Genomic DNA, 13326 nt, shown 5'->3' with positions numbered 1-13326 from the left:
TCATAATCCGATCCGATTCATTAACTATGAAATATTATTTACATGCATATTTTATGTATTATTTATATAATTATATGTTATATATTATATATTATAATATTATATAAGCAATATATTATATTGTTTATATTATACCTTCAAGTTTTATCTATTACATGTTTAATTGAGTTGGATATCTGATAAGATATTACAATTAAAATTCGAATATGCTCTCAAAAATCATGCGGTTTCTTATCAAATTCATATTAATCGGGTTTCTTAGCAGATCGGACGGGATATACCTTCACCGAATCCGATCCGATCCGTTTGGCAGTTGCTGACACGGCCACACGTTACATTGGCAACATCTGCCAGTGAATGTATCATGCGAATACTGAGAGTCTGAGTTGTTATCAATGGACGGTTATAAATGATGTGTGGGTATTAAATATGGAGAGGGTTCTTGTGTATAGGAGAGCGGAACTTCGCACGATGATCAATAGCAAAAGATTCCAATCTGACGCGCAGATTTCAGTATCGGATATTAATTCGGTGAACCGTGCAAAATACTCCATCACGACCCAAACCGCGCCATCCTCGTCGTCTTCATTCATGATAAAAAGTCAAGTTACTGGGGGTGCTACAAAAACTTGAGTGGAGATTCTCCATCACATCTAGGCATACACGTGTGACAATGTAATGCGCCAGGTATTTTTATTGACCAAAATGTACCTGGATTATTGTCCTTTTCTCAGGAGCATTGACTAAAATAGCCACATGAATGGTGGTCCTCACAGCTCGCGCCTCATAAGTGGTCTCACTCACTCACCCCGCGGGAAGCCGTTTATCCGCCACCAACTACACACACACATCACATATTGGCGGGAACTTCAAAAACCAAAGCAGAGAGGGAAACCATTCGGATGAAAGAAAGAATTCAAAATCTCTCCCTAAGTCCTTAGGGCTTCCTTCTCACGCACACTTCCTTCTCTCTATAAATCCATTCCTTCTCTCCTCAATTTTGCTGCAACTCCCCCTCCTCTCACAGAGAATCTATATTTCCTTTCTTTGATTTTAAGGTTTCTGACCAGGATTGAAGATGTATGTGGTCAAGAGAGATGGTCGCCAGGAGGCTGTGCATTTTGACAAGATCACCGCTCGTTTGAAGAAACTCAGTTACGGGCTTAGCATCGAGCACTGCGATCCGGTTCTCGTGTCTCAGAAGGTCTGTGCTGGAGTCTACAAGGGTGTCACTACGAGTCAGCTTGATGAATTGGCTGCCGAGACCGCTGCTGCCATGACCGCTAATCATCCTGATTATGCGTCGGTAAGTCTTTGGTTTATGGTCGCGGTGGGTCTGTGCTTGTCTCTTTGAGTTTGATCATATAACTCTGTATTGTAAGAGTCGTGTGTCTGTATTTGGATGACTATGCTTGTTTTATGTCTTTTATCTTCGAGAGAGATGAAGGGTCTTGGGTTGATATATTCATTTTTCTCTGATGCTATTTTTTTTTGGGGTTCATTTGTGCTCTTGTAGCTTGCTGCTAGAATTGTTGTCTCAAATCTGCACAAGAACACAAAGAAATCGTTTTCAGAGACGTAAGTTTTTTTCTTTCTTTCTTTCTTTTCTTCTATTTTTCTAACTTTTTATCCTCACTTTAACGTTTACCCTTTTACTCCAAAGAGCTTGTCTGATCTGAGTTGTTGATGCAGGATCAGGATCATGTACAACCATTTCAATGAGAAATCTGGACTGAAGGCTCCCCTTATTGCTGATGATATTTATGAAATAATCATGAAGGTACTGCATAAAATCTACAGTCCTGGAATACCAGAACATAGTTAATACTTTCCTCAGGAATTCCTATTTAGTTGTGCCCATGTCGGGATGAAGACAAGATTGTAGTGTCATTTAGGTTTTAGGAACATTTCATTATAATTTCTGAATATACATGGTCCCAATTCCATATAAGTCATATATTGGACTCTGTTTTCAGTGGTTCCAGTTTCCTCTGACCCTGATTTTAGTCATAGATCCATGACACCGATTTATTCTCTAGGAAGAATTCTCAATGACATTGATTATGTGGCTCCTGCTGTATTAGCAGGAGCCGAATATATGTAGCTTTGACAGGTAATTTTTCTTTTGGTCTTAGTGTTTTAGTTGTCGGACAGGAAACTATTTCTTTCTTTATTTATTTTACTGTGCTAATTGCCTGTTATATACATTTCTAAAGTTAGTGTTTTTTTTTTTTTAATATGGTCGTCTTTGAATTTTGATGGATATTATGACTCTAGCATTCTAAGTACGTTGAGGTGACTTTCTACCTGTCACAGAATGCTGCACGCTTGGATAGTGAAATCATATATGACAGAGACTTCGACTATGATTACTTTGGTTTCAAAACCCTCGAAAGATCGTATCTATTGAAGGTTCAGGGAAAGGTTGTAGAGAGGCCACAACACATGTTGATGAGGGTTACTGTTGGGATCCACAAAGATGATATTGAATCTGCCATTAAAACATACCATTTGATGTCTCAACGTTGGTTCACCCATGCTTCACCCACTCTCTTCAATGCAGGGACTCCAAGGCCCCAAGTATGTTTTATTCATTTTCGTGCACGTCTTAACTCCGTCGTGCATTATTCCTAATTTTGTTAGTTGAATCTGGCAGTTGAGCAGTTGCTTCCTTGTGTGCATGAAAGATGATAGTATTGAAGGAATATATGATACCTTGAAGGAATGTGCTGTGATCAGCAAATCAGCTGGAGGAATTGGTGTTTCTGTTCATAATATTCGTGCCACTAGTAGCTATATTCGTGGTACAAATGGGACATCCAATGGTATTGTCCCAATGCTGCGTGTGTTTAATGACACTGCACGCTATGTTGATCAAGGAGGAGGCAAGAGGAAGGGTAAGTATTGCTTGTATAATTCACTTCCATGCATGCATGTATAGATGCGTATTCAATGTATCATGCATGTATTGCTTGTATAATTCTGAATCACAGTTTATTGATTGATCTTCTCTTTTCATTCTGTTTATTCATGTTTGTTATAGGCGCATTTGCTGTGTATTTGGAGCCATGGCATGCTGATGTCTTTGAGTTTCTAGATCTCAGAAAGAACCATGGAAAGGTATATATTTATGCGTAGCTGAGCTCAATCATATTATAGTTGTTTCTGTGCTTGTTCATCATATGTGATTCATGTTTTATCTGTTGCACCACGACAGGAAGAACATCGAGCAAGGGATCTATTTTATGCTCTTTGGATTCCCGATCTCTTTATGGAAAGAGTTCAAAGTGATGGGCAATGGTCCTTGTTTTGCCCCAATGAGGCTCCTGGGCTGTCAGACTGTTGGGGCGAGGAGTTTGAAAGATTGTATACTAAATATGAGAGGGAGGTAATTACAGTTACTGCTTCTCAGGCTTCGTGCTTTTTTTTTTTATTTTGAATTGGAATATGATGAACGATCCCTACATGACATTTTTCGTACATAGGGTAAAGCAAAGAAGGTTGTCTCTGCACACAGTCTGTGGTTTGAGATTCTGAAAGCACAGATTGAAACTGGAACTCCTTATATGCTTTTCAAGGTATACTAGGAATACCCATGACTTGTATTTTTTCATAAAGGTTCCTTCAATTTTGTCCTTGACCCTGGCCTATTTTTACAGGATACTTGCAACAGAAAAAGTAACCAACAAAATCTGGGGACTATCAAATCTTCAAACCTGTGCACTGAGGTTATTGAGTATACGAGCCCGACAGAAACTGCAGTTTGCAATTTGGCATCGATTGCTTTACCCCGATTTGTTAGAGAGAAGGTGGGTTGTACACATGATATGCATTTGTTTCAATTCCGTTCTCATGGTTTCTTGTATCCTGGTGCTTCAGCATACTAATCGTGTTTTGATTGTTGCAGGGTATTCCAGTGGAATCACAGCCATCTAAGCTGGTTGGAAGCAGGGGGTCTAAGAACAGATATTTTGACTTTGACAAGTTGGCAGAGGTTTGTCTGTGTTACCATACATATATTATCTACTTACCTGTTATCTTCTTTTGTCACATGCTTTTGATGTTGCATGCAGTTTTTGGTTTAAGAAGTGGAGTGTAATTGATATTCTCACTTTTCCTGTGATATTGTGACAGGTTACTTCTCTAGTTACATCAAATCTCAACAAAATTATTGATGTAAACTACTATCCTGTTGAAACTGCTAAGAGGTCAAACTTGCGGCATAGGCCAATTGGGATTGGAGTTCAGGGTCTTGCTGATACCTTCATCCTGCTTGGCATGCCATTTGATTCACCAGAGGTAATGGAAATTTACAATAAATTTTAATTGGTACCTTTTTAAACTGGTTTGCATGTATTTATTAATTGTTTGTTGATATTTACAGGCTCAACAATTGAATAAAGACATCTTTGAGACCATATACTATCATGCTCTTAAAGCTTCTGCAGAGCTAGCGGCAAAAGAAGGCCCTTATGAAACATATCATGGGAGTCCAATAAGCAAGGTTTGTAATTTTGAGGGAGAATTACTATCTGAAGTTGTGCTTTCCTTGTTTGCTTTTGTCCAAATTTGACATGTTGAACTTTTCCATTCCTCGATTTGTAGTCAAAATGTTTTAGTATTTTACTATCCCTATCTGGGCTGTAGCTGTGGAAGTTGCCTTCTGCTTCTTCTGCCCCTACTTTACATGACAATCTTTTATTAACCAGATTGTTGGTGTATGGATGTTGTGCACCAAAAGGATGGTTTAGTTACATTGTGTTTACAAGTGTGGGAACTTAGACTATGGCCATGTGCAGGGAATTCTTCAGCCGGATATGTGGAATGTAACACCATCAGATCGCTGGGATTGGCCTGCTCTTAGAGAAATGATCTCCAATAATGGAGTTAGAAATTCTCTTCTTATAGCACCAATGCCCACTGCTTCAACTAGCCAGGTTCTTGGCAACAATGAATGCTTTGAGCCGTACACTTCTAACATCTACAGCCGCAGAGTACTGAGGTTTGTGCTAACCCTCTTTCAAGTTACCTTTTCCATTTAATTAACACTTGAACTGTCAACCTGATTTTTTTTCTCTTCAAAACTTCAGTGGTGAATTTGTTGTTGTGAACAAACACCTTCTTCATGATTTAACTGAGATGGGGCTTTGGTCTCATAGTCTCAAAAACAAAATAATTTACGAGAATGGTTCTGTTCTGAAAGTCCCAGAGATTCCCGATGATCTTAAGGCTATTTACAGGTATTGATATCTCATGTCCTTTTTTTCTCTGCTTTCTAAATATCCAATGTCTTGCATTTCAAGAAAATATTGCTGATCTTTTTGTACAACATTTAGGACCGTGTGGGAGATCAAGCAAAGGACATTGGTGGACATGGCTGTTGATCGTGGGTGTTATATAGATCAGAGTCAGAGCTTGAATATCCACATGGACCAACCTAATTTTGGCAAGCTCACTTCCTTGCACTTCTATGCCTGGTCAAAGGTATTTTCTTCTACACTATGCCTGGTTCTCTACAATGTGTTGCATTTTGGGGGGAACTAATGAGAACGTTCTGTGATCATGTTGCATGTGACCCTCAATGAAATGCCAACGACATTTGAAATAAAGAAATCAGTTGACGTGATGCCTTTAATTTCAAATGCTGGTGTGCTCACAATTTTTTTTAGGGGTCTCTGGATTGTTCTGTGACCACTGTTGCAGGAATTGTGCTCTTGAACCTAGGGATGGGGTTCTATATGCTCTAGACCTGGTTAGTGGGAGCAGGGACGCATGTGTGCAGTTCTGCACTCGTTGGTATTTACTATGTGGAGAGCCTGCACCTCAATTGGAGAGATGCATGAGTGACGAACTGAACTGCTGGGTCATTGCCCATCTTTCTGGTGGACTATAAACATTACCTAATGCTTCTCTCTTACATGTGTATATTTGGGGAGGTTCAGACTTCAGAGGTTATGGTGGGGGCAAAATCATGGATTCCACCCCATATCTCATTTTCTAATTCTTTACTTGATTGTTATGCTATTTTAAAACATGGTTGTCCATCAAAATGGTTGCTATGTTTTTGGATTGGTGTTGGCTTTCAATTGGACCCTTCAATGTCAATGGTCCATAAAAGATACATTTCAAATGCATTCTGTTGTGCACATGACATGTCACATGTTGTGGTTATCCCTTTTGTTTCACTTCACTTTTTCTAACATATTTAATGAATGCTCCTCCCCTATGAACATCCAAGGGTTTAAAAACTGGAATGTATTACCTGCGATCACGTGCTGCAGCAGATGCCATCAAGTTCACTGTTGATACCTCCCTTCTCAAGGTGACAATCAGTCCTTTTTACTTGTATTCAACTTTTACTACTACACAGTTAATTTATTTATTTATCATGTATTTATCAAACCAAATCTATTTCTGTGCACTACAGGAAAAGGGCAAGCCAGAGCATGATGATAATGCTGGCATGGCACAAATGGTCTGTTCTCTGGAAAACAGAGATGCTTGTATGTCTTGTGGAAGTTAAGCTTAATTTTGTACATAGTATGAGTGAGAATGCAAAACATAGGCCAAGGCCCAAGGAGATTTGGCTCAGCTCTCTTTACAGTTTACAGGACAGTGGGAACACTGGGAAGTGTTTGCGAAAAGGTTGGGAGATGAGATCCAAGGCCCATCTTATCAAATACTATAGTTAAACTTTCTTTGTATAGTCTGAATCCCTTGAACTGGGGTGATGGTGATATGTACCCGTTGTGTATTTGTGTTTGCTTTTACTGGACCCATAATGTCTACATGAGCAATATTAATGAAAGTGGTGCATTTGCTAGTATCTTCTTTATTGGTCATTACATGGACCGAGTTGCCTGAGCTTACTTTAGTGATTCTGTTCATGCTCTGTATGTGAATGATGTGCCTAAGCATGGATCCCTTCTGCTCTTGGTTTGTAATGCTAGATAGATTGAGTGGGATACATATATTCTTCATTCGGTTACTTTCTCTTGTATGGGATGATCTCCAAGCGTACAATGAGGCTTAAAACTAGGTATTGGATCTAGTGCTCTGGCCCAATTCTAAATTTGATACAGTTCAACTTGAGCCTGAGATAGTCTCCAAGACTCCGATCTGCTACCCACATCTCAATTGGCAACATCTCCCTATGATTGACAAGCGACGTATTTGGTATTCCCAATGCACAGCTTGTATCTCTGGATAAATGGCATCATGTATGTGCCATATCATAGAAAGTGGTGATTCAAAGTTCAAACAATGCGAAGGAAATTGGAAAAGTGTGTTATAGAGTAATGCCAAATTCAATGTTTTTTTGAAAAAATGGTGTGTTGATGCAAAAATACATCAATGTGGCATCATCCTAGACGTTGGATAATATAGGTCAATGTTGAAAACATTACTGCCAGCATTGATACCAAACATAACCAGTGCTGTTTTTTCAGAAAGTACTTATGTGATAGTATCGGTTTCAAACAAAAAATGACTGATATGGTGCTTACAATTCCACATCTCAGCACTGTTTTTATGAGAACAGTGTGATATTCCCAGCACCTATGCCAAACACCTACCTGATCTTAGTTTGGGATGAGTTCAAAGGCCTGATTCCAATCCAAGTCATAAAAAGCCCAGCCTGAGTAAAGATGGTTGGGTTAGGGTATATATTGGCCCAACCCAAGTTCCACGCTGCTATTTATGAATGTCAAAGTAAAATTGAGGGTCATTTATTAGAACACTCCTTATAATTTTCATTTATAGTTTGTAGTCTATTTATTTAATTGACCTGTGGTTAAGAATTATTTGTTTTGCTATCTAAAAAGAGTAACCTGATCATCTCAGTTTAGTGGAAAATGTTCAAGGGCATGAGCCCATTGTTGTTTATTTTAAAAATACTCCAATAGAAAATAAAATTGATCAAATAGAGTCAAATAATGGTTGCTCATGTGTTATTAGGGGAAAAAATGAAAATTTCAAATTTCTTTTGATTAAATTTGTTCAAAAAATCATTGCGGTCAAAGTTATTATTTTCCACTTTCATCCAAAAGGTTGACTAAATAAATTGATTGTAAATAGTCAGATATTGAGATGAAAGTGGGTTATTATCAAATTTGAAACAAGTTGAGGAAAATCAAGTATTAAAATTCAAAGTCGTAATAGTAATTCAACTCTGTAGAGTTGATAATCTTCTATGATTTTATCAGTTTCCGATTTTATTATTATTTTTAATTAGAAGTCAGATATTGAGAAAGAGATAAACTATCAAACGGCGTTGTCAACTCCATTGGATTGTTTTGTATTGATTGGCGCCAATCTGAATCCAACGACAGCATCTTCAAGTTCTGGTTTTGGGCCAATTTAAAAGAAAAAATAGGAGCTGTTGAAGAGAGATTCATGGAGGAATGTAGGTAGACTTTGATATTGCGAAACATTTGTAGGATTAATTCAATTGAATTGATGAGACCGACTTGGACTAGAGTTTTGGCGACAAGAACAGGTAAGGGCTAATGGCGATTGAATGTGAATTAATGAAGTGAAGAGAATGGGAGTCAAACACCGTGAACCAAATTCCGGTACATTTTTGTACGACCGGACCTAAAATTCTAAAGCATTTGTATGTCCGATCAACAATTTGGGTCCAAATTTATAGCTGTCGGAAGCCAATAAATTCATCAGTCAATGGCACACTGAATTAACCCATCTAATCCCTTAATTTTTTCTTCGTATTGACTGATACGGATCCGTGACATTAATCAATACTGAACGGTATGAGTTGAGAATTGCAATAATTCTCCACCATTTTTTTCCTCTTTTACTCGCTAGTAATTATATTACCTCTTAGGGCTCGTTTGTTTACGGATAAGTGTAGGGTTCACAAAAAAGTGATTTTTTCTCAGGTGTACAAATTACTTATAAATTGGCCAAATTAAATTACATGGAGCTAAAAATGTCTCTCTCTCTCTCTCTCTTTTTAATAATAAAAGTAAGGGCTACACAAAACAGGGGTAGCACGTCCCCACAAATCACTATAATAAATAAACGCAAACGGTAAAGGCAACTTACAAAGATTCAGAGATATGCAGCTATCACCCGGCAACTGGGCTTCATGAGCATGGTGAGCCAGTCAATCCACAGCCTGATTTACTTTTCGGTTGGCTAAAATGTCTCTACCAGCACATAAAAGTCAGGAGTTTTGTTGGAAAGTTGTCTCATTTATTCAGCTAATATTTATGGTCAATTTATTTATCCAAATAACAGTTCCCAGGATAAATATAAACAATTTCCCTGCAAAAGAACAATGGGTCTGTTTGGTTTGCAGTCAGAATTAGAATCAAAATCATTTTAAATTGGAATCAGAATCGGAATAATCTATTCTTATAATCTATTTGGTTCACAGGAATCAGAATGAAAATTGTAATCAATTGAAATGGGAATTTTCCTGCAAAAGAACAATGGGTCTGTTTGGTTTGCAGTCAGAATTAGAATCAAAATCATTTAAAATTGAAATCAGAATCGGAATAATCTATTCTTATAATCTATTTGGTCCACATAATCAGAATCAAAATTGCAATAAATTGAAATGGGATTTCATTTGCAAAAAAGGAAGAAAAAATGACCATTCTATCAAATAGAGGAATGAGAATGGCATGCTGATTCTGTCCAACCAAACAGTTACAATTGAAATGAGCCATTCCAACTCCGATTCCAGACCCTTGTTACTGTGAATCAAACAGGCCCAATATTTTACTTTTGGAGCCTTTACGAGAATTCTAATCAATTATCATTAACTATTTCCCTACAATGTGTAACTCATTGATTAGCACACTTTGTCCTATCTCCTCTGAAATAATGTATGGAGGACATATCCTCAAATTTACGTTGGAGGAAGAATGTAATTATTCTAGCTCAGATAAGAGGGTGTTTGGTATCAATGTACTCTATGAGGGTGTTCGTTATTAATGTATTTCATGAGCGTTTCATTTTTAACTAATTTGACACATTAGAGAAAACAGGAAAAATCCACCAGTTTATATTGGACAGACTGCTTTCTGGAAAAAAAAAATATTGTCGTTAAGTGATTATGATACTAGAAAGACATGATATTGGAAAAACTTATAACCAATCAATTGATATCATAAAAGTACGAATCAATCAAGTGAGTTTTCACCTAAATTCACCAAATGTTGTAAAAAATCTTTCCGCTATCATGTATGGTTCTTTTAAATCACCATGGAGTTTGTGACTTGGTACATTGAAATTCGAAAACAGGCAACTTTTCTTCGATGTTATACCAATATACCATTTTTAGAATGAAATTTTTTAATAATAAAGCCAAAGCAATTTAGATGGACAACCATCATGTATCTCCCCCAAATAGACTTACAGTCCGTTTGGTTGCTGAGAAGCTATGGAATGAAAAGGGATGGGATGAGAAGGGAAAATTTATTTTCTCATTTTGGCATTCCAGTGTTTGATTGATGAGAAGGGAAATTTACAATTATTTCATCTCTTCATCCTAGACTGCACCAACTTTTTGAGATATGATCCGCTTATATCTCTGCAACTCGGTTCCAAACCAGCAGTGGTGGTTTCTTCAGCAAGAATAACAGTAAAGGTCATGAAAGAAGTCGATTTCTCAAGGAGGTTTTTCAATCAATCAAGATATCTCTCCTCTATTTCCTCCTCTCCCTCTTTCTTTTTTTCCTCTTCTTCTTCTTCATCTTTTTCTTCGCTTGCCTTTGGTATGCTACTTGAACCAGAGGCAAGCGACCATTTTGAGTGCACCTCCACCGGACCTCTGACATCGTTGACGAGCTGATGCCGCCACTACTATTTCAGTTCGATCATTTCAGTGCGCCTCCACCGGACCTCTGAAGTCGACGGCGATCTGATGACACTGCTACTATTTCAGTGCTGACGACAAACTGACAACGATCTGACAATGCATTCTAAGTTAGGGAAGGAACAGTGAGAAATAGTGCTGAAGATGAACTGACAAACACCTCTACTATTTCAGTTCATTTACGACGAACTGACAAATTTCGCCTATGGTTTCCTTTCTCACGGGGTCACACCGTTTTAGTGTGATGCCGTATTCCAAGTTTTGGGAAACCATGTCTTACTGTTTCTTGGTCCATCTCACAAAACAAACGAATGAAAATGGGAATCTAAAGAGAATATTCCTATTTTCTCTTATCAGTCGCACCAAACAAATTATTAGTATACATTTGGAAGGGTTTTTGGGACATGACTTCTAACATTCCAAATTGGGCCAACACAGAAACCGCGGAAACTATTTTTAGTAAAATTCTGGAAAGTCAATATTGGTGTTCTGATTACAAGGAACACAACTGTAATATGAAGCTACTTCAGGTAATTTGCCCTAAATATGGGGGGGGGGGGGGGGGTACTCACCATCACGATTCAATCAACACAACTTGCGTCCAACACGGGAATCGTACCAAATGGGCTCTTAAAAAATTAGCACAACCGGCGGTGTGACATTCTTGATTACGGGCGTTCTACAACGTGAGTTGCTTTTCTTGTTGCCGGTTCTAAAAAGAAATCAAAACAATCTTGTTTGAAAATATATTGTTTCTTAAAACAAAAACATAAGAAATATGTTCTTGGTTGTGTACATGTTTTTTATTTACAAAACTAAAACAAAAACATATTCTTGAATTTGGTTTCAAAAACATGTTTTCATCTGATTATTCAACATCATGTTCTATAAATCATATAATTTTTATACTAAAAGATATGTTTTCGTTTTAAAAACTAATATTTTCTTAGTTTCAAAAATATGTATTGTTTTTCAAAACAAAACCAACTTATTTTCCACTTTGAAAACAAATACAGAGTTCAAGAACATGCTTTTGTTTTTTTTTGCTGATGTGATAATTCCAAAAACCAATGAAAACAAAAACATTCATGTTGTAGAATACCTCCTAAATTAAACGATATGCCTGTAAAACACATTTGAAAGTGTAATGCTTATGAAGTGAAAGCACTCTTATTTACTTGACGTTGGATGGCTGTTTATACAAAGAACTGAATTTCGCCATGTGTTTTGAAGACGTGGATCAAACATTTTAAAACACAAGCCATGATTCAACAAAGAAAAAAATGTAGAGCATATTCGTGGTTGATAATCACATGCTTTCGAGTTAACTATGGCTGTTGGGGGCCAACAGCCTATGCTGTTGAGAGCGTTTTTAGGTGGACACGTTCACCAATTCACGCCTATGTTTATGTTTATGGTTAAAAAGAAATATGGAGCAATTACTATTTTAGCCCACTTTATGGTAATGTGGCATTCCCAAAAATGTTCTCAACAAGAAAGGCTGTTGGCCCCAACAGCCAAAGTTTTTTCCCTTGGTTTCATTTTAGAAAGTGTGTGACCCACTTCTTTCTTTTTCCATTTTTTTGGGAACTACAATGTTAGAACCAAGGTTTTAAAAATCGCAACATACCAACCGATACATATCATTCCAATAACATCCCAATACATGGAACACTACAAATCCAGTAGTTTCATTCCTCTTCGTCTATACCGAATGGATATGGACCCGTATTGGGTCGTTTCGGGTCTATGTCGACCTATATAGGACTGATATCTTTAATGTATCAGTCCATAAATATTGTAATATTAGATGATCTCTCTCTCTCTCTCTCTCACACACACACACACACATAATTAAGCCTATTTAATATTTCTTTGTCTCTCTAATAACTCCTAGTTTTAAGGAAACTTACCCTAAATAACTCCTAATCCCCTATAATTTATCTCTCTCTTAATAACTCAATTTTCTCTTGATTAATTATTAATTACTACATTTATGACAATATTCAAATTCAAATTTTAATTTGACCCGCCATTAAAGCAATAAATTTGAAGTTGACTTGTCATTCAACAAACATATTTAAAACTACAAATAAGAAAGGTAATGAGAATTGAACCCTGGTAATTTGATTGAAACAAACATAAACAAAACACTACACCGTATTCAATTGTTGATTATACTTGTATGTATTATTATTCTTAAGCAAATATTTTTCTTCTTAATGGATGTTCATTAATTAATGTTAAAATTGATTATTAAAATTTATATAATAGTAAACATTAATATAAGTTTTATTGATTTTCTGAAAATTAATACACATTTTACTCCTTCCATTATCTTCAACAATTACCAATTTCTCCCTATATCTCACATTTTATATAAACTATTGAAGTATGGGTTTGTATGCTTAAATAACTTGTTTTCTTTATAAGTATTTAAATAACATATTTAAGGTCATATAAAATTTATATTTATTGTTATT

General features: G+C 36.7%; 1 protein-coding gene across 1 annotated transcript; it reads left to right on the top strand.

Annotated features, from left to right (window-relative positions):
• Positions 1–896: 896 nt before the first annotated feature.
• On the top strand, positions 897–6826 carry LOC104599944 (ribonucleoside-diphosphate reductase large subunit). Its single transcript, XM_010262699.3, has 17 exons — positions 897–1306; positions 1517–1578; positions 1693–1780; positions 2317–2580; positions 2657–2897; positions 3044–3120; positions 3218–3388; positions 3486–3578; positions 3660–3809; positions 3908–3994; positions 4135–4299; positions 4385–4504; positions 4800–5002; positions 5091–5240; positions 5337–5484; positions 6239–6322; positions 6428–6826. Exons 1-17 carry the CDS (start codon positions 1079–1081, stop codon positions 6521–6523), a joined length of 2427 nt encoding a protein of 808 aa, XP_010261001.1. The 5' UTR covers positions 897–1078; the 3' UTR covers positions 6524–6826.
• The last annotated feature ends 6500 nt before the right edge of the window (positions 6827–13326 follow it).

This window comes from Nelumbo nucifera, chromosome 5, assembly GCF_055504915.1.
Source record: "Nelumbo nucifera cultivar China Antique chromosome 5, China Antique-T2T, whole genome shotgun sequence".
NCBI classification, from domain to species: domain Eukaryota; kingdom Viridiplantae; phylum Streptophyta; class Magnoliopsida; order Proteales; family Nelumbonaceae; genus Nelumbo; species Nelumbo nucifera.
This window is presented reverse-complemented; position numbering and strand designations above follow the sequence as displayed.